The sequence below is a fragment of the Oryctolagus cuniculus genome, chromosome 3 (assembly GCF_964237555.1).
Source record: "Oryctolagus cuniculus chromosome 3, mOryCun1.1, whole genome shotgun sequence".
Classification (NCBI taxonomy): Eukaryota; Metazoa; Chordata; class Mammalia; order Lagomorpha; family Leporidae; genus Oryctolagus; species Oryctolagus cuniculus.
In genome coordinates this window covers 164,420,107-164,447,265 of record NC_091434.1, presented here as the reverse complement: position 1 = coordinate 164,447,265, position 27,159 = coordinate 164,420,107, and the positions used below count along the sequence as shown (strand labels likewise).

The 27,159-nt window shown below is 47.6% G+C and overlaps 1 protein-coding gene across 1 annotated transcript in view; it reads right to left on the bottom strand.

Moving 5' to 3' along the window:
- The window catches only part of SND1 (staphylococcal nuclease and tudor domain containing 1), a 410,316-nt gene that overhangs the window by 82,138 nt on the left and 301,019 nt on the right, over positions 1 to 27,159 (bottom strand). The window contains exon 16 of the mRNA XM_002712078.5: positions 11,617 to 11,726. Within this exon, the coding sequence (XP_002712124.1) occupies positions 11,617 to 11,726 (110 nt within the window). The remainder of the gene's footprint in view (positions 1 to 11,616; positions 11,727 to 27,159) is intronic.

Genomic DNA, 27,159 nt, shown 5'->3' with positions numbered 1-27,159 from the left:
ATACCCTGTTCACGTTAGGAAAGAAGCAATGTGAAAGTCAGGTTTTATGGTAGAGAGAAATGGAAACACTGGTCAAAGTTCAGGCCAATGGTACTTCTCAGGGTCCCCGACACACACTTTTCAGATGCTGGTGAGAAACGAAACCAAACCTGTGACCAGAGTTCTCTGTCAACATCTCTCAGCACCCTCGACACATCATCTAGGACCTGGGAATCCTGAGGAATGGCCCCTCCATGCCTGAGTATTAACCTGCAGCATACTCAAGGCAGATGAGGGTTTGGCATTCCCATTTTGCAGATGGTGGAACCAAGGCAGGCAGACACACAGCAAATAAGAAACAGAATTCAACCTGAAAAATGGCAAACAGCAAGAGCCCTTCAGGATTCTCCTGGCACTACTGCTTAAATGATTCTCCAGAGGCAATGACTCAGGGTTAATTGTATAATTCTGAAATCAGTGACACCACAGTTTGCCAGTCTCCCCACCTTCCTCCCACAAATATCCAAAGGGCCGAAACGTACAGCAAAATAAAATGCAAGTTCCAAAGCTGCTGATGTGCTGCGAGTGGAAGTGCTGAGATTAGAAGGAGGAAGTGGTTAAGTGCACCCTGGGCATTTGGAAATGGCCACGTTTGCAACCCTGGAAGCAGCTGGAAGAGCTCTGGCTCTCTCTGCCAGGCACGCCATGGACTGGCCCTCCACGCAGGAGGGGTGCATGGCTGTGGGAGTGCATGATGATAAGATAACAACTATTCTGCACACACCACTCTCCTCCTGCAAGGAATCTTCCAATTCCAAAAGTGACCCTATTCTAAAATTACCAAGTGGCAGGCAGCCAGGCCAGAAATCCATATCCAATCAGTGGTAATGGAATATTTGTTGCATTTCTTTGTATAAGGTTGCAGCACTGCTATAAAAACCTTGGGTCAATGATTCTAGATGTATTTAACTGGAGAGGCGGCAGCACCCACTTCACAAAGACTTCTGGAGTAATGTGGCACATGCTGGCCTCTGGTAGAGGCTGGTGGCAACTGTTAGTCTTATCTGAGTGATCTGCTATCTCTATCAGTACATTCAGTGCCAAGATCCTTTAGGGGTAACCATTAAGAATTCCAATAAATATGTACAATTTATATGTGCCAATTAAAAAAAAAAACTTCATTGCATTGGGAGAAGGGAATAGCAATATGCTAACATGGGAAGAAAAAGGAAATGGGACAGATTCCGGTTCACCCATTCACTGCTGGCTCAACAGATGGCTGTTCTACCTACAGAGATCACCCCAAGTGAGTCTCCCTCGGGTGCTTTGCCTGTCCCTGTGCTGGCTACAGTGCATAGCTGGCACTCTGCTATCTTCTACCTCTCCAGTTTAATGCAGCTCAAGGACAAACCTATTGCAGTCTTAGATTGCTGTGGTCATTCTAGGGAAGCAGGGGACAGAAAAAGGAGCACCATTACTCCATCACAGGATAAGAGCACTTGGGCCAGCCAGGAAGGAGACTGGCCAATCCGGTGTAAAAAGAGAAGCAGCACAGTGAGCCCTCATGGTGGCAGCTCGTCCTCCACACACACCCACAGCAGTGGCAGTACACGGCAAGGATGCTCAAGCTGTGAGTTCCTAGACATCCACAGCTATCAGGGGAATCCAGCTTCCCACTCCTCTTGGTGATAGTTGGCCTTATCAGTCCACCGTCAAATCTAGAAAAGATTTCTTGCAAAGGTTAGGACTCTTTGGCATTGCCTCCAGACCTTTGCTTTTCCATAGAACATGATGCTGCACAGGTAGGTGTGATTCTAATGTGGGGTACAATGCAGAAGGAGAGGTAAACACCCTGTCTTACCCTATATCCCTATATGGTTAAAAAAAAAAAAAAAAAAAAAAAAAGATGGGCTGGCCACAGAAGGCACTTAAGGAAATGTTCTTTTGAGAAGTAAGACCAAGGATGGCAAACAGGATTCTACTCAGTAAGTGGCCAAATCTATTCAGCTGGTAGCAGTTTTGAGGGGCCCTGCTTTGAGGAGGATCTCAGTCTGTGACTGACTAACAATGCCTGCCGTGGGCACAAGATTTCTAGAAGAAGCAAAAACAATTTGCTGTCACTTGCTGCTAGAGAGGACTAACTATTGGTCTCTGTTGCTATTAAAAAGAAGGCTGGCCACAACACACATAATTATATCCAGCCTACAACCATACTCTGGATATAGTGTCCTGTACACACGAGGTTCAATCCAAGACTTTAGTAAAATCCTGAAAGCATTTTGTGGTTAAAATGGTGCTACAAATTATTGTTCACAAAGTGTGTAATACCTACCAGATTCTGTGTTCAGTATTTTACACATGCATGTGATTTTTCACAACATACTCATAGAGAAGGTATCGCCCTTTACATAGGTGAAGAGCTCAGGTTCAGCAGTATTGTTGCACCGCACTGCACAATGCTAGGGACATCATTCAAAATGAATTCTAGCATGTACTGAGATGGCCCTAGGTTTAGACATAAGGCACGTGTCCAAGGTCACAGAGGAAATAAAGACGCTGGAATGAGAATCCAGGATTGACATTTCATATGTTATTAACAGCTTTTGTAAGTAACCAAGAAGAGAAAGATGCCCTTAAATGTTCCAGAGATGAGTGTACGAATGAGCTGTTCCTGTCTGACTGTGTGACACATGTTGTTTGGGCCAGGTTAGGGTATCTGCTGCTAATTCTCAAGCTTGCTCATAATCTTATTTCATGCACCACAGCATTTCAGAACAGACCACTGGTCACTTTCATTTTCAAAATCCACTTAGGTTCAGCTGACCAGAAACTGCCACGGGTGGAGTTGCAAGTGGGAAGTTCATTAATAATGCCAGGTTTGGAACACAGGTTTTCATCAAGTCCTTGGCAAAAACAGACACAAGAAGTGAGCAGGCGAATGGTTAAGAGGAGGGCAGGGTTAGGGTCAGCTCATCCCTGTATCCTTGGGAGATTCACATTTGAAACACCAGAATGCTAGTGTTATCTGGAGAGCAAATGCAATCTCCAATCTGCTTATTCGGCTCAGGCAACCTTGCCATTGTAGAACTGTGTTGTAAAAAGCTGTCAGTAGAATTATGTGATTCCAAGGGGAAAATTCAGACAGTAGGTGTGGCCAGAAACGTTTAGAGCAAAAAGAATAGTGAAGCCTCCTTCCTTAATCCAAAATGCAAGCTTGAAAGCTCAAACTCAAGTCTGCATGGGCGCTGCCCAGTGCAGTGGGCTCCTGTGTGGAGCTCTCCTATAAACACATAGTGGGGAGGTCTGTATGAGGTCATCTGTGGTTTGGAAAAGCACTCTGCTCGTCAGAAGACATTAAATGAACTAAAGATCTACAGATATCACAATAAGGTATTTCATCTGAAAAATCAAAAATTCTGAGTTCCTTTTCTTCAATCTTTTGTTTAGAATGCTAGGCCCCAATTTTCTTTTTAAGAGAGCCCTTACCAAAGCCCAAGAAGCAGTGTGTATCGAAGATGACTGAAGAAGTAAGAGAAAACAGGAATTGCTAATAGGGGCACCTAATACTTCTAAATGGAAATCAATGGCATCCAGCTCTCCTAGCACAACCTGACCTTGGACCTTCTTCGTGATAACAATTTCCCACTTGTTAGGGTCACAAGGCCTACATGACTTTAAGAGAGGTAGACCTGGAGGGAGAATGTGCCTGACCATAGGTGTCTTTCGCAGGGACGGCTCAAGAAGAACAGTCTTTCATGTCAGATAGCACTGAGCACCATATTCTGTGAGTGGCAGTGGTTCTCTGGGCACGGCTTGGTGTGGAGGATTTTCATGACTCTGTGTTTGTAATGATCATCTTACAGTGAACCGGAAAATGCACTCTTCAATGGCAAACCCTGCCCACTATCCTTACCCCCAGGCCTCGACTTAAGTATTTGGAGCCTTTTCCATCTTTCCTCTGGGACTGATCTGGGTCAGAAGTAAAGAGGGAGAGGAAAAATAAGTGCCAGGATTGTTTTGGCACTGCCGTGGTTTCTACTGCTCTACTTGGGGGAAAGAAAGTGAAAGTGTCAGGTCCAAGAAATATATTTCTTTCTTTTTCTGATAGGAAGAACAGTGAGAAAAACAAACTGACCGGGCAGGAAGAGCAATGGTAGGGACGGCTGCACTAGGGGAAAGGAAGAGATACTTCTGCTGAAAAGAGAAACTTCCTACCAGGGAGGGAATTACACCCTTGAGGGCGTCCTACAAGTCCCAAAGAAAACAAATCTCTTGTGGCCCTGAACCCCACCTTATTCCACTCCCCATCCGAACAGCCAGCCTGGGATGTCAACACTAGCATCCAGGGGGTAGTGAGGCATCTCAAACCTACACCAGTCAGCCTGTATGACATGATCACAGGTAACAGGATCTTGGCCAAGCCTATGAAAAATCAGGCCCAGCAGCGATTTCAGAAGAATGGCTGCACTTCTATGCTTGACTGGCCATGAAAGCTGTAAGCAGAAGAATGGGGAGACAGCCGAGGTGAGCCTGCATCAGCAGACAGGAATCCCACTGGAGCCAGCGCTGCTGGCACCCGTCAGCACGTGCTGCTGAGCTTGCATGGGGAAGGCAACTGGTGACTGGAGCCAAAGCCGTCCTGGGAACTGCGAAGCTGACAGGAAGGGACAGAGGGCAATGTGACCGCATCCCCCTTGTAATTTTCAAGTTCACCTATACTTGTTGTGATGTCCTTTTCACTTAGTGGTGGAGAGGGATTTGAGGGCCCCCCTTCCAGGTACTTGGCGAGGGCCTGGAGCCAAGGAATGGAGGGGCTGTAAGAGGGCAGATAACAGCCTGGTAGCCACAAAGCACTTACAGCCCATCTCGGAATGGAAATTTGTTGGGCCAAACTCCAAAATAAACTTCTCCATTTGTTTAATAGCCTAATTCACAAATGCTGAGGGTGGGAACCGGAGCTGGGAGGGAGACGAGTTGCCTCCCTGAGAAAAGTGAAGGGACGTTAACTGCTTCTATTTGAACACTAAATTTTTTGAAAACACGTGCCCATCATTCTCTCATTACTCTAAGTATAATGGTTGGATGGACAGCCAGGAAGACCCAGGGCCCCGGAGAAAGTACACAATCAAGTCTTGGTTATGGACCTTGACAATGACAAATTCCTGAACCAGCAGTTTTGTGTCCAGCCTCAGTACTCCAAAGGCTTCTTCCCTTCCCTACAGAGAGCTTAGAGAGATTTGCCAAAGAAATATAACAAACAACAACAAAAGAGCTTCTCCCCAGGCTCTAGAATTAGGTCACAGGGAACCACTTAGTAGATTTAACAAAGGTCCATTACTATGACAAAACATGATTTCTGTCCTCTAGTAGGGGAGAGAACCATACAAACAGTAACGCTGGTGAGCACATGGTGTTTGCAAGGGGTGCTGGGGGCGCTGAGAGGAGGACATCTTACCCAGCCTGGGAGAGCTGGGCAAGGCTTCCCAGAAAAGGAGGTGGACCTTAAAAGACAGGCATAGATAGAGCGGCATGGAAAGGAGATAACTCATATATTAGGTGGAGAGCATGAGCCCACAAAATGGTGGGAGAGAGAAAGGTAATGGTATGTCTGGGTAACTGACTATAATGGGTCTCTTCTGATGAAGTACAAATGATAAAGTGAGTGGGGGTAAGAAATGACACTGGAGAAGTAATGAAGGATATAGGTAAACTATGGATACAGGACTTTTTCCCAGAGACAAGTGGGAATCCTGTTTTCTTTAACAAATGCACTTCCATAGTCAGATTTGTTTTTTAAAAAGAACCAGATAAAGGTTCTTTTTAATAAATAAACCAGTGCCAAATGTAAAAGAAGCAGTCATAATTTAAGAAGTAAGGCTCACAAAGGTTGAACCACAGAGGAAGCAGGAAGCAGGTAGCAGGAAGCAGGTGGATGTAAGAACTGACCACAGCAGAGTACACATTTAGGCATGGCCACTGCAACTCTTCTTACGTTGCTCAGCATTTTGTGAGCACCCAGGATTGGAACCCGCAGTTCCTCACTGAACACTGACCCTGCTCAGTCGTGAGCACCCCGGATTGGAACCCACAGTTCCTCACTGAACACTGACCCTGCTCAGTCGTGAGCACCCAGGATTGGAACCCGCAGTTCCTCAATGAACACTGACCCTGCTCAGTTGTGAGCACCCAGGATTGGAACCCACAGTTCCTCACTGAACACTGACCCTGCTCAGTTGAAGTTGGACCTTTAGGAGTCCTTTAACCAGTCTGCAATATCCCCAGTCTGAAAGGTGGTAAAATATGACCACAACTATGTGATTTGGGACGTATACCTTTGAGTTTTGGCATCTGTCCTACAACCAACTCTGTGAGTAGAGCTAGGTTACTGGAAAGCGGGAATAACCTTCCTACAGGTTTACTATGAGATTAAAATATTGTATACAGAATTACTTTCAAAAAATTAACGTAAAATTAAGTTTTGATCACTATTAAGACAGCAGTCTTTAACCAGACCATCTAAACTTGAAGGTCAACTGGTGGGTGATGAAGTGGAAAGGGGGTGTGGGGAGGTGAGAAGAGCCTAACACCCCTACCCCCAATACCTCTGAAATGCTGTGGCATGCGAGCTGTTTAGGGAGCTGACCATGGTGTATGTGTATGCCCTTTGTCCTGGGCAGTGGTTGAGATAATAAAGAATGAGATGTTGCTGCAAATGCCTGCAACATGCTAGACTGCCCGCTTGCTGTTGTAGCAGATAATAATCAGTGGCTCCAGCCAGGTTCCCAGGGGACATGGCAAGCAGGGAGTGCTAGAGAGCAAATTTCACTGTTGTCCTCGCCCAGGCATCCTTCACCTTCCTAGATTCCCCCATGGCTGGAAGTGTCCCCTTCTCTTTGACCCAGAGATTGCACCTTGTTGCCTTCCCTCCTCCCATGGGTCTCCTCAGTGGGGAAGGGCCCTGTCTAGACCTCAATCAGCTTTAAATTGCTTGGAATAGGGCACCCTTTTCAGACAGGAGTCAGCACACTGGGAGCTAAAATGACAGACATGGACCCACCTTTCCCTTTACTCTGTTTCTCTCCCAGACATATACCTTTCCATAAATAGATACCAGTATTCATGGTGAGCCCTCATTACCTGGAAATGTAAATACATTCTCTTTTAATAACAACGCATGATGCTTTTATGGATCTTTGCTTTTCAAAAAAAAAAAAGGCAGGGGTAGGGGAGAAAAGAGGAAAGCCAAGGCTGTGCCCTGGCCACTGCATCCTGCAGAATGAGCTCCCCAGGGGGACGTCCTCCCTTCTGATGCCAGCAGGAAAAAGGGAAATAGGTCAGGGCAGCAGCCCGAGTTTTCAGCTGGGGCTGACCAGCGTAAAGATGTCATTGTCCAGTCAGCAGCAAAAGGCAGTGTCTGAGGCCTCAGAGAGGACAGAGGGGTCATTGAGCAAGACCTTGGAAACGGTCACTGAACCTTATATATCCTTGCTACTGCCAGCGAACTGCATCTAATACAGCCTGGAAATACCAAACAGTACGTTGTGACACTGATCTCAGACATTCAGGCTTCCCCAAGCTAGCAGCCATCACAGGGCTGTCCGTGCTGCAACTGGTCAGCAAGAGTGTCAAGATGTGACATACTTGTTCGGGCCAGCTGACCTTCTGCGAGAAGGTCAAGAGAGCCCATATGACAGTGCTACTCACAACAAGGGACTCCAAAGGGAGAGGAATGCTTGGGATTGCTAGATCAGTCTTTCAGACAGGAACACCAAGGCTGGAAAGAATCACTACCCAAGAGCACACGATAACTGGAGTGTGAAAACCTAGGAGTTTGCACTTTTAAGCCAGTTATCTACCCATTAGCTCATGCTGTCTCTCATCACTACTTCTGGGAAGATGCTAGCAACGGGCACAATTCCCCATCTGGGAAATTACACCAGATCTTCCTGTCCTTGGCAGTGTGGCAGGGAACTGCCTTAAAGAGGCAGCTGTACGGGGGGAGGGGAAGGAGTGAGGAGGAAGGGGATGTCACCAAACGCATGCTGTCCAAGAGGAAACAGCACTCACGGCTCATGGCCACAGCTACAGCGACAGACACAATCATCTCATGTTGTGTGGTCTGGAAGCAGCCCAGCCTCTGTGGCAGGGGATAAGACAGCCAACTTACACTTTCAGGGCTCCAACAAGACACTGAAACCCAATTCAGCACACCCCCAAGAATTCATGTGGCTATTACCTAACAAAACTTTATTTAGGAAAATGGGCAGTGGACCAGATTTGCCCACTGCTGCTATATATCAACAGAGTGTAGTGAGTTTGGGAAGCAAAATTCTTTGGCTGCTTTGGGCTTCAAGGTCAAATACAAGATCAGGTACATACAAGCTGTCTAACTTACTGTCCTCCCTACCCTGGGGTCAGCAGCACCGTCAGAAAGCCTAGACCACTGACCAAGAATGGTCCTCTCAGACTTCCAAGGGAGGGCCAAGAACAAAAGCTAACAGGAACCAATGGTTGAGGAGAAGCACCAAGTAGCAAGCTGGAGAGAAACAGTAAGTGCAGTGAAAGGCAGCAGGACAGACAGTGGTGGCTGCAAGTGTGGGAAGCTCTGGGCAGATGAGTGTCAGTCATTGTGTGACGAGTTCAGGGAAGGCAGGTGTATCAGGTCTCAAGGTAACAGGGCCATTGCAAAACGTAGCGAGACTTCTCTGATACTTGCAGGCTCCATAGGAAGTTATGGGATGGAAAGACTACAATTTTTTTCTTTTACCCAGAATAAGAGACAGGCAGGAATTCCTGTACTGACAAATCTAGAACAATGTGCTTAATAAACATGGGATTGTTCTCCTGTGCCAGGCAGCCTATATGCCAGCTTACTGAACTCTCCTTGGCATGGGATGGTTTCACTGTCCCTTCCTAACTCTAGATTGTTCTCAAGTCAGTTTATGGGAGTCCAACCTCACAACCAGGACACTCTTTGCTTCAAAATCATACGAGCTGTGTACTTCAACATCCCTATAGTAATACAGATTGACAGGAACTGGGGAAAGCCTGATGGATATAAATAAATCCTGTCCAAAAATAACATGAAGAAAACATTTAAAGGGAAAGGATGGGGCGAGGCCACAGACACTCACATCTGCAGAATACCTGGCTCTCTCAGCCAAATCTGAGCAGCATGGGAATTAGGAACAAGTTCAAAACCAACCAGCTCAGCTGTGGCCATCGCAGCACTGTCTCGACTCCAGCAGAGCTCCTGGAGTGGAACGTGGCACAACGCAGGCTGCCCTGCAGGTAAGAGATAGCCGAGCAGGAGCTGTGCGACCACACTGAGGAAGTACCGACGCAACAGACGGCTTTCCTTCACCGAATCCTCGTGCGGCACGGGGAAGAGGGCAGAGCGAAAAGGTCCCCAAGACAATTTATGGAATCAAAAAGGTGGCATTACACAGGTGAAAGCAATGCAGTAAAACGACAGCCTCTTCATTCCTAGGCTGTTCAGAAAACAATTTTCATACATTAGATGAAGTAAAGAACTTTCCATGGGCAGGGTAAGCCACTGATTGCATTGTCAATATCCCATAAGAGCCAGGTTGGAGTCCCGGCTGCTCCACTTGCAACCCAGCTTCCTACCAATGTGCCTGGGAAGATGTCCCAAGTATTTGGGCCCCATTGCCACCTACATGGGAGACCCAGATGGAGTTCCAGGCTCCTGGCTTTGGCCTGGCCCAGCCCCAGTCACTGTGGCCATTTGGGGAGGGAACCAGTGAATGGAAGAGCCCTTGCTCTCTCTGCAACTCTGTTTTTCATATAAATAAATAAATATTTTTTTTTAAAGACCTTTCCAAGGGGCCAGACAAGGTCATCATGTGAACTGCTAGGAAAACGCAGGAAGGTTCATTGTCAAGGACAATCTTTTCACCACTGAAACCTTAGTGAGTATCCAGACCAAGGTAAGGTCACGATCCCTGCGAGATAGTTAAGAGAGTTTTTTTCACTGCCTTTAGTGGTCGGTGTTCAGTTTGACCCACAGCACTTTGGGATATCATCACTGTGTCAAAATCATGATCAGGAAGAAAGTGCCTGGGGAAAAAAACAAGGGGTGGCAAAGAAAGGGAAAGAAACTCCAGGAAGCAGATAATCTGACTTAGACAGTGGGTAAGGAGAATGCCCCCAGCAAATACCTCTGGCAATCCAGCAATGAGAATTCCTCTCTCTGTCACAAGGTCAGCCAACAGACAGAAATCCATTGCTGCTGCTTCTGTCACGTCTGGAAGTCATTAGTGGACTCAACTGCTTTTGCCGTCACAGACACTCTGCGCATTATCCGAAGGCCCATAAAATTAGAGGGAAGTTGTACAATATTTGCCTTTTCCACATATCCCTAGGTCACTTTAAAATCTGTGCCAAGTACTGACAGACAACTGAGTGTATGGTTTCCTGAAATATTTCTATGGCAGAGGGCTATCTTAACTGAACAGAAATTCAAGCTATATTGTGGACTTCTACTAATCTAAGGATTTCTACTTCCCAACCAAACAGGCATCTCCATAAAAACCAAAATACAGGCAGTGAATCTGAGAATACAAGCAGGTCATACACCCACCAAAAAAAAAAAAAGTAAATAAATGCCCAACAAAGCAGATGTAGTACCTAGCATTTGTAGTTGATATGTGGGAAATTGGACCTCTGTCTCTTGAATTGAGAGAATAGGATTTGTTTCACCTAATTTGTTTCTTTCACAAAATGAGAAGGCAAATGAGAGAGGATTCCCATGGAGATGGCAACCAATCGTAATGCTACCATTAAGGTGGAAGTCAAAGTGGTCATTATCTCAAGGCTAGGGTAGTCTGACATGAGTACCTCCTGTAACTCGCTCTCCCTCATAACGTGTCTGCTGGCGATTCAAATCAAAATGTGACACTGAGGCTTATCAAAGAGGTATGCATCTCATCATCTTGTAGCTCTGCACAAATGATGACACTGCATGAAACCTGGAAGGGCCTGCTGGATTTGCTTGTGAAAGAAACAAGGACAAAGGCAGACTCGATACCTTAAGCCTGAGCCCACTTCCCCACTGTTCCTTTCTTGTGCCCACCTAGCAGGATGAATGGCTGGCATACTCCTGCAAAGAAGATGGATCTGCTCCCCAAGCCTTGCCCCAAATTAGCAGGTAGAAGGGCACCACAGCAGTTGAGAGCCTAACTCCGGCCTGCAAAAGCCAGCCCAACAGGCAGAACCAGAAATACAATTAAATTAAGTTAGAAAACCCGCTACAGAAAATGCAATTACTCAAAGATACAAATAAATGTTCAAAGAAAATTGGCCCCTGACAGGGTTAGTCAAGCTTCTAAATCCAGCTGGAGGCAGGCCGCTCAGGCTAATTCGCCAAGGAGGAGGACTGCAAAGCTGTGAGCTCTGCTTTAGGGTCCTCGCTGGGCTGGCCTGGTGTTCACCACACATCCCCGGCCACCAGTGGGGAGGAGTAATTTGCAGGCAAGGGGCCAGCAATGCAGCGCCCATGCAAATACGACGTGGATCGTGGATGCGCACGGCTGGGCAGTGGAGAAAGAAACTGATAGGCGTATGGCAACTGATATGTTGCACCCCTACAGAAGAAGCAACCGGAAGATGTCCTACCTCTCGCTGCAGCACCAGTTCCTTGGTGAAAAGCGTGGCTTCTTCACTGAAGGGCTCTCCTTCTTGCACAAGGCCTGGGAGGTTTCGGGCTCCCCTGGGGCATTCGATGCCTGTATTGGGACAAAAGAAGAATTTGTGGTGAGAAGGGGCCGGCCTAGGACTACGGGCCAGCAGGGATGGTCCCCTGCCAGTTGCCACCTGTCATGCCTAAGTCCCATACTGATACTAAACTAGAGGCCCTGGGAGAAGTGGAGGGTTTTAGCTCTTTCTCCTCAGATGCAAAAAAGTAACAATGCCACAACAGGAATGACAGTGAGGGGCTCTCGGCCACAGCACCTGGGAATGGGAAGAAACCTGCAGAAAGGAGTGTCCCTAAATGAGATGCGCAGCAAACACTGCCTCCAAGGTTTGGCAAGAATCCTCATTTGTACTCTCTGCTCCTTACACTGCTGTGGCCTCTCAGCTTTCCCCGTTGCTTACATAAATGGTGCTCTCACCTAAATGACACTGCTATCCCAGCCATTCTGCCTCCTGAGAGCCGTTCTAGCTGCCTCCTAGACACTGCCTCCTTACTCTCTAGCTGTCACAGCAAATTCCAAAGTGTTAGTTCAGTGTCATTTTCCTCTTCAGATAAGCTCCCCCCACTGCCCTCTGTATATTTTGGACAACTGGACCATCAGATTTTCATTGAGAATAAGAGATAGGAATAAATAATACTGAAGAAGGAGAAGGGATCTGGAATCTCTCTGACCTGAATTCATACCCAAATTCTACCACTTAATTAGCTTTGTGACCTTGACCAAATTGCTGAACAAAATCTCAGTTTCCCTATTTGTAAAACAGATGCAGTACTATATCTACTTCAGAGGTTACTGTGTGAGCTAGCAGAGATTCTATTTTATTTTTGGGTCTGGCACTGTGGCTCAGCAGCTTATACAGCTGTCTGTGACTCCGGCATCCAATATGAGCCCTGTTTTGAAGCCAGGCTGCACCACTTCCAATCCAGTTTCCTGCTAACGAGATTGAAAGCGGTGGAAGGCAGCCCAAGTAATTGGGTCTCTACCATTCACGTGGGAGACCCTGATGGAGTTCCAGGCTCCTGGCTTTGACCTGGTCTAGCCCTGGCCATTGTGAGCATTTGGGGAGTGAACCAATGGGTAGAAAATCTCTCTCTCTCTTTGTCTCTCTTTCTCTGTAATTCTGCCTTTCAAACAAATAAAATAAATCTTTAAAAAAATATTTTTTGTTTTGTTTGTCTTAAATATTAGTTTATTTGGAGGGCAGAGTGACAGAGAGACAAGGTAAGACAGAGAAAGAGATCTTCCATCTGCCTCTTCACTCCCTAAAGGGCTGCAACAACCAGATCTGGGCCACGCCAAAGCCAGGAGCTAGAAATCCACGCTGGTCTCCCACATGGGTGGCAGGGACCCAAGTGCTTTGGCCATCTTCTGTTGCCTTCCCAGGCACATTAGCAGGGACTGGGACTGGAAGTAGACCAGCTGGGAATCAAACTAGGTCTCTGGCACGGGATGCTGGCATGCAAAGTGGGAGCTTAACCTGCTGTACTACAATGCAATGCTGGACCCTACAACACATATTTGATGACAGTGCCTGCCATGTGGAATGGCACAGCGCATTTCAGCTATTATTACTATCATCTTTGTCATTGCCATCACTATTGCTAGGCTAAGTTTTCTTTGACCTTGACTGGCCTGTGAGATCCCTGAGGACAGAATGTTGTCCTTGACACTTCTCTGAATCCAATGACTATTTCATTATAAAATAACTACTCATTAACTAACCAGGCAGCCTGTCTTCTTTCTTTGCAAGTATGTTTATCATTAATAGTAGACCTCTGAGACAGACCATGAAAAACATTACATTTTTACGTATGGGTAAGACTTTACAAATAGTTAGAAGAAATTCATGCTGGGGCTGTAATTCTGAATTAAAAAGTTGAATTGGAGCTGAGACCTGCAAATTCAGGAGAGGATGCGTGAACTGTCCAGTCTGAATCACTGGCCCAAGTGGTCTCATGTGAAGGCACAGGAGACTTGGCATGCAGGTCAGCAGTAAGGCAGCTGGGCCATACCACAGACCCCTGCTGGAGGGCCTTGGGGACCAGAGGGCCCACTGCCACCAGCACAGGTGGCATAACTCACTATGGGTAATAGCAGGTGGCCGCTGCTCTTCCTGGCCACGCAGCCTGGATCTTGAGTTTTCAGAAGATGAAGAACAGCTTTCTCTCTGAGCCTCAAGGCCTCATACACGGACTACATGGCATGAAAGGAAGTGATGGGTGGGCAGTGCTGTAGCGGGAGGGGAGACTGAGCTGGAGGCAATGCCCATCTCTCGCCCTCGCAATGACGGGGTGGCTGAAGGCCCTGCTAGGTGTCACGTGGGCAGGAAGATCATGGGGAATGCTGGGAAGGGGGAGAAGTTACTTTTGTAACAGGAAGCAATAAAGTTGTATGTCAGAGTCTGAGGTTAACCCTGGAGGGAGAGATGAGGCAGGAGTAAAATGGAAAGAAAGATAGCCTGTGTTTCCCACCATCTCAATAGCCAAAAACACTTTTCATTTTATATCTGCAAGCTAAGCAAAAGCAGAATTGCCAGAGAGAAAAATAAACAATTCCACTGAACTATTCTGCCACATAACCACAGATAACACACGACTGCAGAACAAGAACAATGCTGAAACAGATCATCAGTTTGTTTCTGACCCCTGGCAGCCACTTAGGTGGGACAGTCTGGGGTGCTCCTGGTGGCCCATCCGTGCACTGGGGACTAGCAGTGGAGTGAGGGAGGGCAAAGTACTGAGCCCGAAGCACCCAGGGGCGAGAGTTTTCAGTCAAGGGCATGAAGATTTCTGAGTTATGCTGGTGGAGGACCTTCACTCCTCCTGTGACTTCCCAGGTATTCTGAAATATGAAGAGGTTGGGGAAGCCACGGGGAGCCCAGCAGCTCGCTCTGCGTCCTAGAGACCAGGCCCAGGGAGTTAAACAACTTAAGCAGCAATGTATTCCAAACATTTTCCAGCAGAGAATCCTTTGGGCTGGTGGAAGCTGAACCCCAGCCGCTCTAGGTAGATAAAAAGGCAAAGAAGGGTCTTTGTTCCATGGGCTGCTCCGCTCCCAGCGCTGAGCTCCTGCTAGTCTAGGGGAGGAGGCTGACACAGGCTGCTTCCCTGCCCCCTTTCATGTGGAAATAAGTAAACAGCCACTCATCAATGCTGTCAGACAGGTGGATGAGAGAAAGGAATCAAACCTCTCTCTCTGACCCATCCTCTCTGAAGTCCCTCCCTCCCCGAAACAAGGGGGCCTCTAGGCAGGCTGCCAAAACAGGCACTCAGAAATAGGGAACAGGGGAGGAGGCAGAATCTATTACATGAGCAAGGCTCAAAGTCAGGGCCAGGAGAGCAGGAAGGGGTTTGTGATATCTGAATGCCTAAGCCAAGCTAGAGCTGCCTATACAGAGTAGCGCAGATAAGTGGTTTTCAAACTTTCACTTTTTACTGTGATCTACTCATTTACATATGACTATAGATGAGGATAATTCAAACATTTTGCTACAACAGAATTAAAGGAGAGAAACACAATGACTTTGACATTCAGTTCATGTAAGACTTCCTGTAGGGCACAACACACAGGACATGACAACAGTATGGACTGAGGTGTGAACACAGAAAGTGGGAAGCCCCCGCCCCCTGCCCTGTGTTGTGGCATAGCTGCTCCATTTTCAATCCATGCTAATGTGCCTGGGAAAGCAGTGGAGGATGGCCCAAGTCCTTGGGCCCCTGCACCCATGTGGGAGATCAGGATGGCGCTCTGGGCTCCCAGTATCAGCCTGGACCAGTCCTGGCCTTTGAGGGCATTCAGGGAGTGGACTAGCTAATGGAAGATCTCTGGATCTCCCTCCCTCCTTCTAATAAATAAATAAGTCTTAAAAGGGAAAAAAAGGAGAGAGAAGGAAGTTCAAAATCTGCTCTGAGTGTTTTCCAGTTTCCAGATTTGCTTTTGTGTCCTAAGTGATCCAGGAACAGGGCACAGGATATGCTGTCCACTGGCAAGGAGAACACAAAAATGTTAACATCCGAAACCAAAAATGCAGCTGCTGTTGCTCCTGAAAACCCTGTGGCCTCATCTCTCGTGAGGCAGGGAGCGTACAGGCCATACGGTACCTTTACTCAAGCAAGGTCTGCCATCAAAGGCTGGTGTCCCTGCTGCATTGCCTTCTTATCAATAAAAACGACTTACACAAACAAACAAACAAACAAACACAAAAGGCAAAGAAAACAGGCAAAGGGAAAGAAAGCTGGGTGCTCAGGACCCCCCTCTCCCCTGAGCTGCAGCTGAGCTGAGCAGACGAGCAGGCAGCAGTGGAGGGCTCTGGAGTAAGGGAGGGTCTGGGGCTGTAAAGACGAAGTGAGAGATCACCAGTGCTCCTGAAGCTCTCCCTAGCCAGCAGAGGAAGCGCCTGTGATCCGGGATCCTGCACATTACCACTAATAGCTGTCTTTTTCCATAGTGCAGTGGTGCAGTGCTGCCTGCTGATAAGGACATATTAACTCAAGTGCCACGGGTGCAAGTTAACTGTCAAGTTCACCCTGGACACCTCCAAGCCCATCAAGAAGCAAAAAATTCTCTTAATTTTAAATAAAGTCACACCTTTTTTTAAAAAAAAACCCAGATATTCTAAAACATTTTCTTGCACTTACGGAATGTGGTGGAATGAAGAGAGACGGCCCCCCGAGGTGCCCTCTTAGCTGACTTTCGGAAGGGCAGGCAAAACCCATGCCCCTTCCTCAAGCTCTAGACACCTGCTACAGACCCATCTGCTACAGGTAAAAACTCACTCTGTACACCTTTGCTAGGCTTTTTGCGATGTGAATGGTTTACTATGAACATCTGAAACAAACAAAAATAATTAAATTTAAAAAGGGATTTTGCCTTACTATGTATGGTTTAGGAAGAGAGACTTTATTAGCGCCTGTCACACATCATGGTTGTGGTTCCTGCTCTGCTACTGACAAAGCATTCAACCCTTCCAGAGTCATCACGGTCTCTGTCTACTATATAAAGGATCTATGGAGTCTCATCCGGGCATAAAATCCTACAATTTTGGATATGACCTTTTGTGATTCCTTACCCAAGGCTTACTCATGGTGTACAAGGTGCTTCCTTTAAAACTTAAAATGCTGGGATAGGGAACATCATATTAAAAAAAAAATTATACATTTAGAGAGACACTGACTAACTAGGTCAATTAACACAAACATTTGGTCAGTCAGCTTTGGAACAAGAAGTACGAATTCTTGTTAATGACAAGATAATGGCTATATAAGAGATTCTATTGATGGCTATGTGAGAATAATAAATTATCCTGAATATTTTATACTGTATATTGAGTCTTATGATAATTAAGCCCCAGGACTCAGAGTGTATTTGCTTTTTCCATTACTGGGCAGTGTGGCAAATCTGCCTTAGCAGGAAGTGACAGCCCGGCAGTGGCACTTAGTCCAGTTACCAAGAGACCAGGCCTTAGAAGGAGGAAACAAAAAGTTGGGGGGGAAGGGGGAGGCCGCAAGGAAAGAACAATTTGTAGGATTAGTCAGTGCTGTCCTCAGACGGGGCACAGGGCATGGGAGGCATGGAAACGAACTCGTCCTTCTGAACGTGTGAGAACCCCACACCTCACAAGACCTCCCTGCCCTCCAGCCCCGTCACAGCGCCTGCTCTGCGCTCGGCTCTGCGCTGGAAGGTAAGGATTCAGTGCTGCCCAAGAAGGACTCTGCTCATGAAGCTGAATCCCAGCGAGACAACCACCGTTTTCCTCCGCCATCATGTCAGGTGTGTCACTGGTGACTGCCTGCCTGCAGGTAGTCTGTGGTTGCACAGCGGTGAGAACCACTGAGATGTGTGAGAGGCAAGTGGTTGACGTCGGCATGTGGGTCTATGAAACTGCTGGCAGAAGGTGGCGGACTGAGGAGCCGGCCTTGGGCAGCTTTGTTTTCCAGCACGTGACCCTGGCCTCTGCTCTGTCCTCCAACACCTGCAAGTTGGGAATGGCAGGAAGGGGATGGGGAGGTGCTGTTCCACCAGCTCTGTCCAAACATATCAGGCAGAGATCAGGAGAGCCAATGGGATTCTTTCTGGAATGTGAATTGTACAGAATGTAAAACATCAGCCCGTGAAGGTGCCAGAGAAAGGAGGTAAGGTGCAGAGCAGCCTGATACGTTAGCACTGGAGGTCTACACGGGGTCCCTGGGACGACCTCAGGTCAGAACGATGCTCCAGGGTGCAGATCTGTGACACCCAACTCACCTGGGATCCTCTACCATTCTCTCTGACATTCCCACAATTTTGTACTCTCTGACATAATTTCAACCAAAGTAAAACTAACGAGTGGGCGCTGTGTCATGATCAGGTCTTGTTCTTCCCAGCACTCAACTCCCCTCTAGCACCCAGTGGCAGTCTACAACTTCAGTACATGTGGAAAATACTTCCGAAAGGTAAACACACCAAGAGAGAAAGGGTTACTGAGTTGCCAGGGCTGCAGACTAGTCTGATCCACCTGGAGAAAGGAGGAGTTTTATACAAACGCGAGGAGTGGGGCGGTCTGAATCCCTAACTACACACATCCTATTTCCCATGGCTACATCATGCTTTAAGGATAAAAAAAATATAGTATAGCTACACTCATTTACTCCAGCGGTCTTTAAATTAGGACATTTGGAGAGTGAGGTTTAAATACCCAACAGGCAGTCAACTGGAGCAGCAGTGTCAGAGACCCGAGGCCAGCCTGTGGCAGGGATGCGTAGCTTCCCATACAACAAAGGAGGAAGACAATTCCTCCTGAAGACCCATGGTCCGCTCCAGGAAGCTATGTGGCCACATGGCAATGCGGAAAACTGGAGCACACTTAAAGAGAGCAGGAGAAAGTGACTCAGGGGCGGGGAGGCCTGCCTTCAAAAGCAAGATAAAAGGAGCTAAATCTGGGCAGCTTGGCTAAGCGGTGACTAAGAGGGTGACACGATAACAATCTGCAAATATTTGAAAGGTGTAAGCACAGGAAGGCAGGGAAGATGCTTCACTTGTAAACAAGGGGGGGGGGTAATCATTAGGGGGAAGAAAAGCTGGACGAAATATTGGAAAAACTTAGTGTGTGGAGGATGACTGGGTTAAAAGTAACTTTTCCAAAGGCAAGCAAATGTTAATCGATGCTAAGTCTGGAAAAGGGGTCACTAAGTCCACCCCTCGGCTCACAGCGAAAGCAGCACAGGCCAGTGCGTGGTCTAGATTTATGCAAAGAGCTTGTTAATAATTCAAATCTAAATACCTCTGCTTTAAATACTGCTCCTGGAAATGTCAACACAATGTTGGTTGTGCAAACCATGGAGGACACAATATGGCAGTCCTGGGAGGACTTTCAGAACAAAAACGCCTGGCAAGCAGATAAAAGTGGGGGTTGGCGTAGACGATGCAGGGGACAGATAGCAGGGAAAAGGAAAGGAGGTGAGACTGGGGCATCCAGCAGTCAGCTTCATGGCTGGTCTCTTAAGACGGAGGCAGGAACCTGGGAAAAGGTTTCCAGATGGGAAACTATGTATACCTCTGCCTTCCTTCTGTATACATACTCCCCTGGAGTCATTGTCAAGGACAAGGGAAGGCACAGAAAGAACCAAAATAAGCTTCCTGTCACAATGACTGCACTCCAATACCTTTGCCTGAATTCCTGCTGCTGCAGCCTTCTCAATTTATAATCCACAAGCTCTCAGCAGTTTTTTTTTTTTTTTTTTTTTTTTTGAGCCGGTATTGTGGTGGAGCAGGTAAGCCTGCCTGTGATACTGGCTTCCCATATGGGTGCTGGTTTGTGTCCTGGATACTCTACTTCTGAAATAGCTCCCTGTTAATGTGTCTGGTAAAGCAGTGCCAGATGGCCTAAGTGCTTGGGCCCCTGATACCCACATAGGAGACCTACAAGAAGCCCCCAGTTCTGGGCTTTGGCTTGGCTCAGCCCTGGACACAGTAGCCATTTGGGAATTGAACGAGCAGATAGAAGATTCTCTTTCTCTCTCCCTGTAGCTCTTTCAAATAAATATATATATATATATATTTTTGACAGGCAGAGTGGACAGTGAGAGAGAGAGACAGAGAGAAAGGTCTTCCTTTGCCGTTGGTTCACCCTCCAATGGCCGCCGCGGCTGGCGCGCTGCGGCTGGCGCACCGCGCTGATCCGATGGCAGGAGCCAGGAGCCAGGTGCTTTTCCTGGTCTCCCATGGGGTGCAGAGCCCAAGCACTTGGGCCATCCTCCACTGCACTCCCTGGCCACAGCAGAGAGCTGGCCTGGAAGAGGGGCAACCGGGACAGAATCCGGCGCCCCGACCGGGACAAGAACCCGGTGTGCCGGCGCCGCTAGGCGGAGGATTAGCCTAGTGAGCTGCGGCGCCGGCCTCAAATAAATATTAAAAATAAAATAAAATAGGCCAGCGCCGTTGCTCACTAGGCTAATCCTCCGCCTTGCAGCGCCGGCACACCGGGTTCTAGTCCCGGTCGGGGCGCCAGATTCTGTCCCGGTTGCCCTTCTTCCAGGCCAGCTGTCTGCTGTGGCCCCGGAGTGCAGTGGAGGATGGCCCAAGTGCTTGGGCCCTGCACCCCATGGGAGACCAGGATAAGTACCTGGCTCCTGCCATCGGATCAGCGCGGTGCGCCAGCCGCGGCGGCCATTGGAGGGTGAACCAACGGCAAAAGGAAGGCCTTTCTCTCTGTCTCTGTCTCTCTCTCTCTCTCACTGTCCACTCTGCCTGTAATAAAATAAATAAATAAATAAAATAAAACAAGCCCTACTACATATGGAGAGTGAAATACATGCTGATAGTGTATCCTAGATGAATTCAAACTTCTTTGGTAGTAATATAGTTATTCCATCCTTAAGGGTCAAGAACAAACACTTTTGTTGTTTTCGCTGGATCACTCCACAAATGCTGGCAATATAATCCAGGCATCCTATGTGGATGGCAGGAACCCAATTACTCGAGCCATCATTGTTGTCTCCCAGGGTTTGCATCAGCAGGAAGCTGAACGCAGGAGCTGGAAACTGCAGTCAAACCCAAGCACTTGGATGTGGAACAAAGCCTCTTAACTATTAGGACAACAGCCAGGTCCAAGAACAAAAACTCAGCTATCAACATGAAATGCGTGGGGTGCAGGGCTGGTGTTGTCCAACGTTTGAAGCTGCCACCTGCAACGCAAGAATGCACCCAGGGGCGTGGGTTGAAGTCCTGGCTGCTCCATTTCCAGTCCAGCTTCCTGCTAATGTACTTCAGAAAGCAGCAGAGGATGGCTGGAGTACCTGGGTCCCTGCCACCTGTGTGGGAGATTCGGATAGAGTTTCTGGCTTCAGCCTGGCCCAGCCCTGACCAGTGCAACCATTTGGGGAGTAAAGATCTCTTGCTCTGTTTCTCCTTTTCCTTCTGTCTCTGCTTTACAGATCAATAAAATAAATCTTGAAAAACAAAAATAGAGTAGTGGCAGAGAGGCCTTGGCCCATCAATTAAAAATATATACAAAGTCAAATCAGTTCATACTGCTAGTTCTCAGAACTATATGCAACACATCTCATACACCAAAGCTTGCACGTGCTTCTTGCTCATATGCTTTAAGGCAGAAAAAAATCTGAAGGCAGAAAAAATTTGAAAGACAGAGAGACAAAGATCTTCTATCCGTTGCTTGGCTCCCCAAATGGCCACAATGGCCAGGAGCCAGGAACTCCATCTGGGCTTTCTGCATGGGGTGGCAGGGGCAGCCACTGGGGCCATCACCCACTGCCCTTCCAGGTGCCTTAGCAGGGAGCAGCATCAGAAGCAGAGCAGCAGCTGGGACTTGATCTAGCACTCCAATATGGGATGCCAGCATCGAAAGAGGCAGCTTACCCCGCAGCGCCACAACACTGGCCCCAGTGAGTTTTTAAGAGTTAGTTCTCAGTTTGTTATGGAAAGGGGCAGAACTAAAATAAGGATTTAGCATTGCTCAACTTCTTTGTTCTTTAAACCTCCACTTTGTTACCTCGGGGGAGATAGCATCTTGAGGGCCAATTTTGGAGCATGTCACTGCTAAAGCTCTTTCAATGATCAGAATAAAGGGGATAAAAGAAGAATGAAGGGATCCTAATTAAAGGGATCAAACATCCCAGGTAATTGTAGTCAGGGGAGTCAGAACTGGGCAGACGCAGAGACTGACGCTGTTTCTAGTTCATAGAACCAATTTTTTTAGGATAGCCCTTTATTAGCTTGTTCTGATTTTATAAAGTTTGATGCATTTGTTGAAAGCCCAGGAATTGAAGTTAATTGGGAGAAAGGAACAATAGAGGGAGTCTTCCCATTGCAATGGCAAGGGGAACTGCAGCTGCCTTAGAAGAAAAGGAGGAGGCAAATGGGGGTAGAGAGGAGGAAGGAAGTACAGAGCTTTCCTACTAAGGATGCTTGAAGTTCTGGTACAAGGCTAATGGTTGTTGTTAGCCTGCCAACAGCAGATGCCTGTCAGCAGTTGTTCAAGGTAAGGGGTGTGCAGTCCTCTCTGTGGCTCCACACCCAGCACACAGGAGATGTTACAGAACTGTTTGCTGCATGAATGGCAGGGAAGAAGAAATCTAGCAGAAATAGACCAAATAATCACGTTAGGACAAACTCCTTTCCCGGGTTCTATGTACACAAATCAACACTTGGAGATTTGAGGTGTTCTAGGAACTCTTGATTCCAGGACTTTACCGTGAGTGGTTGTCAAATGTTGAATTACTGCCTGTGGTAAGTGGAAGAGACAAGGAAAGGATGGCTTAGAAGTCCAATACTAGATTTCCTGCCCTGGATCTAGCTGGGCAGTATGTAGAAATGCCTTCATCAAACTAGATTTAGTGTTAGCTTCAGAAACCAAAGACTCACTCTCAGCCTAGGAGAGCTTTTGCAAAGTGGCTACATTGGAAAAACCTTTTATAATTCTCCTCATTGCAAAACAGTATCCGAAAACAATGATACTTAGAGAAAACTCTCATTGATTAAGGAGGCCTTTCTCTTCCTGTGGCATCCCAAGAGTATGGCAATAAACAATGCAGCCAAGCTGATTCTGGGGTGTGTTGGGGAGGGGGGTTTGGGGATGGCAGGCTATCACCTCCCAATACACTTGCTTGCTTAGGGGATTTGCCATAAGCAGCAGCTGTAATACTAGCACCACCAACTAATAGACAAACAAAACAACTGGGCAGAGGAATCTCTGCCCCCCAATTATTTTTTTCCTTTGGATTTCCTTCATTACACATATCAAAAGAACAACCTCATACCGTTATTAACACAATCACAGAAAACCAGGAATTCGAGGTCAAAAGCTAGGGCCACGATGGCCTCTCCAATGATGAGGAATCTGCCACATGGCTCAAGCTTTTATGTAACACACAGGCAGTGCAGAGACAGTGCCTAACAAGCAAGCAAACTCAGTGTCTGAGCAAGGAGGGGGAGTTGGTTTCTATGAGAACCTCATTTCTTGCTTTTTCTGACTTATTTTAAACATGGAACTTTATCTTCGAATAAAATAAAACTTAGATGAACCCCCTCTTTCATTTTTGGCACCTAATCTTGGTCCTTCACTTTCCACATTAATAAAGAGAAAAATTCAAATCTAGTGTCCAGGCCCTTTAGAGGGATGAGCTACTGGGTAGGGGAGAGAAAGCCACAGGAAATGCCCAAGCACAAGCTTCCAGAAGGTGTTCTGGCACACACCTGGCAGTGAAATGTAAAATCCACTTACTTGCATAAATTTAGAGTGACTTTTTCTCAACCAAGCTGTGTTGTGTTATTCGAACAAAATGGTTGTGGGATGTGTACAGAGTACTTCCAAACTATTTTTTTTTTTTTTTTTGACAAGGCAGAGTGGATAGTGAGAGAGAGACAGAGAGGAAGGTCTTCCTTTTGCCATTGGTTCAACCTTCAATGGCCGTCACGGCTGGTGCGCTGCGGCCGGCACACTGCGCTAATCCGAAGGCAGGAGCCAGGTGCTTCTCCTGGTCTCCCATGGGGTGCAGGGCCCAAGCACTTGGGCCATCCTCCACTGCCTTCCCGGGCCACAGCAGAGAGCTTGCCTGGAAGAGGGGCAACCGGGAAAGAATCCGGGGCCCCGACTGGGACTAGAACCCGGTGTGCTGGCGCCGCTAGGTGGAGGATTAGCCTATTGAGCCGCGGCGCCGGCACTTCCAAGCTATTACCTTTTGTGGGCTTTCACTCAAAGGCCACAGCTCTGAGCGTCTCCTTCTGAGGCAAGTTCTACATGTCTAGAGGTTAGTTCACTGAATGGAATGGGGCAAAAAGCAAATAGCATCAGAAGACCAAGGAACAAGCTGTAAGCATAAACAGCGTGAGAGCTGAGTCCTTTAGTAACAGCCCTTTACCTTAGTAACTTGGTTCTGAAAAACCAAGGTTCTCAAGAGTACAGCCCAGGTAGACACAGAGACAGACAGAGACACACCCTCTTCCGTGAGGTGTTTGTATTGTGGGCCACAGGCAGGTAATGGAGCTCCTTTATCTTTTGGTTACTATACTCTAAAGCAGAGACCTGACAACTCCCTGAGGACTAAACCTACTCATTGTCAATGTCTGTACAACCCAGAGACAGGAATTTTTGCATTTCTGAATGGTTGAAAAAAAATAAAAAAAAATTAATATTCTGTGACACGTGACAACTGCATGAAATTCAATTTTCAGCGTCTACAAATGAAATTTTATTGGAACACAGCCAAACATATATGCTGTCTATGGCTACTTTCACGGTACAAGAGCAGAACCGACTGCCTGTGATGGAGATCCTAAGACCCACAAAGCCCCCTTAGAGAAAAAGTTGGTCAACTCTGGTCCTGAACTTCTAAAAGATGTTGTTGAAAAACAAACAAACAAACAAACAAATAGGGTAGGCAGAGAGACCAACTCCCAAGAATTAGAGCACCACTATAGGTGGCAGAAAGTATGTCTGAAATAATAACAATAAAATACTAAAAAAAACTTACGGCCATATAACCTGGAAAGTAAAAGGAAAGGAAACATGGCTGAAGGGAAACTGCGGGAACTGACGTTAAGTGCTGCATCGTTCCCTCCTCCTTTCTCTCCTGGGACTCCTCCCGTGGCCGTCTCCTTTCCTAGACTTTGTGATCACTTTAGCCCCGTCATCTCACTCCCATCCCACTGAGTCCTGTGTCCCTTTCCAAATGCACACCCTTTAAGCTCAGTGCCTCAGAGCAGCAGAGGCACCATCTTCGTTCCTCATAGTAAATGTGTGTTGGCTTCTCTGACAATGTCAGTTGACTTCTGGCGCTGAAATCCTCTGCTCCTAAAATTCTGCACTCACACTTTGTCTTCCCGCTAAGTATGACTGAAGGCCCAGTAAACTGTGCATCAAAGCCCTAGCGGGACTTTTCCCACACGCTGGACCACAGCTCAGCATCCTAGCCTTCGGAGCGGCTGCTTTTGTCTCTTGCTACTGTCCTCATTCAGGCAGGTCCTCTGGCACTTCTACTGTAGGCACTATCTGTGAAAAGTCCAGCTGTTCTCATCATCTCCATCACCGTGTTCATCACTCACCCCCACACAGGGAATTCTCAACTGTTCTCAAAACTCAAGACCTGATTTCCAAATGTCTGACAAAGATCTTCCCTTTGATATCCTGCTAATACTACAAATTAAATGCCTCTAAAACAGACTCAGGGCCAGCACGGTGCAGCGGGTTGAGCTGCCAACTGCGATACGGGCACTGGGTCAAGTCCCAGCAGCTCTGCTTCTGAGGCAGCTCCCTGCTAATAAGCCTGGGAAAGCAGAAGAAGACGGCCCTGCTATCCATGTGAGAGACCCAGATGGAGTTCCAGTCTCCTGGCTTCAGCCTGGACCATGAGGGCACTCGGGGAGGGAACCAGCGAATGTTCCTTGTTCTGGATTTGGCATGATCATCTTTCAAGGTAGAAAACTTCATTTATCATTAGATCTTCCCTACTCTAAGCAGATGACTTAAGGATTGCTATGGCCTATCAACGCACTTAGCTCCTTTCAATCATCAATGTGACTGCTTGTTGAGACCCCGTCCCTTCCGACCAAGACTCTTCTAACTCTGCACACCTGCCCTCTACTTCTTCAAGTGCACAGAGCTAACAGGCTGCTCTGCCTACAGCACAAGGTTCCACATAAAACCCTGTAGTGACATCCTGTAGCTTGCAAAATGGAATCAGAACTGCACACTCAAATATTCTAGGCCCTCTAAGGTCTGGTCCAATGCTTTGGCACCATATAAAACATCTGTTACCCACTTGACAGCCCTTCAAGTGTTTGAAGGCAGTTACAACATCTATTTCTTCTCATCCTCATGTCTTATTTTCTCTAGGCTAAACGTTCCCACGGTTCTCATGAGACAGGAGTTTGATTTCCTACAACTCCACTCTTTTTTCTCCTGAAATCTAGAAAATATGAAGGGAATCCACAAATTGGAAATATCTTTCTAGTTGATTTAATTAACAAAGTCTGCTGGGGATGATGGAGTGAGCAACGGGGAGCCTCCCTTCTCCAGTGAGGAGAGCGCGCATCGGAGGCTTAGGCAGTGACGTCTGCTCTTTCGTGGGATGAACCCGGTAAGGGCTTGGAGTGAGGGCACATCCGTTGGCTTCCTGGCACCAGGCACAGTTGTGCTGTGACTCCAGGGCCAGTTCAAGTGCAGGAAGAAATCTCCTGCGGGGAAAGAGGGAAGCTTCCAGAGACTACGGGGAGCTGGGGCGCTTCCAGCCTCCACGGGGCCCACGGCAGCCCTTTTCCATTTTCTGTCTCTCAGCAGCAGTCCCCAGTGCTGTGGAGACCCTGGGGGTGTTGTGACAAGCGGTCTATTCATTTCCCTCTCTTAGTGGCAGGGCTTTCGGGGATAAAAGGGAATAGCAAATGCAAACCACTGCCTGGAATCCGCGTTGCAGGATTCAGGGCGAGATCTTTCACTTGAAGTGAGTGTTTCCCGCTTGGGAGAATGGAGGGAAGGGAAAGGCTGCCGGCAACCTATACTTCGCACTCACGTGACAGTGCAGAAAGGGCTCCTCTCGAGGCACGCTACTGGCCAGTATGGGCCAGTGCACGGGGAAGGCACGGCGTGCACTTACCCAGGTTTTTTAGCTCCTGCCACAGTGAGCTCCACGCAGGGCGCCAAAAGCACCAAGACCAGAAGAGATGCTGGACACAGCGCTTCAGGTGAAACGGGGAGACAAGGCAGGCTGGCAGGGACACGGGAAGCACCTTACAGACCAGGGTCCAGGTTTTCTCTGCAGCTACAGGAACTGCGCCTGTCTTCCCGACAGAGGAAGGCTGCCCTCCACGCCTGTTAGCACACAACTGCAGACAGCGCCAGGATGCGGAGTGTGCCCCCAAGCATGATGGCTACTAAGGGCGGGGCAGATGAGGACAGGGCAATGGAGGATAGGGGCAGTGGAGGGATGACCTTCCTGCACACAGATGTCCATCAGGTACATACCCGTGATGGCGA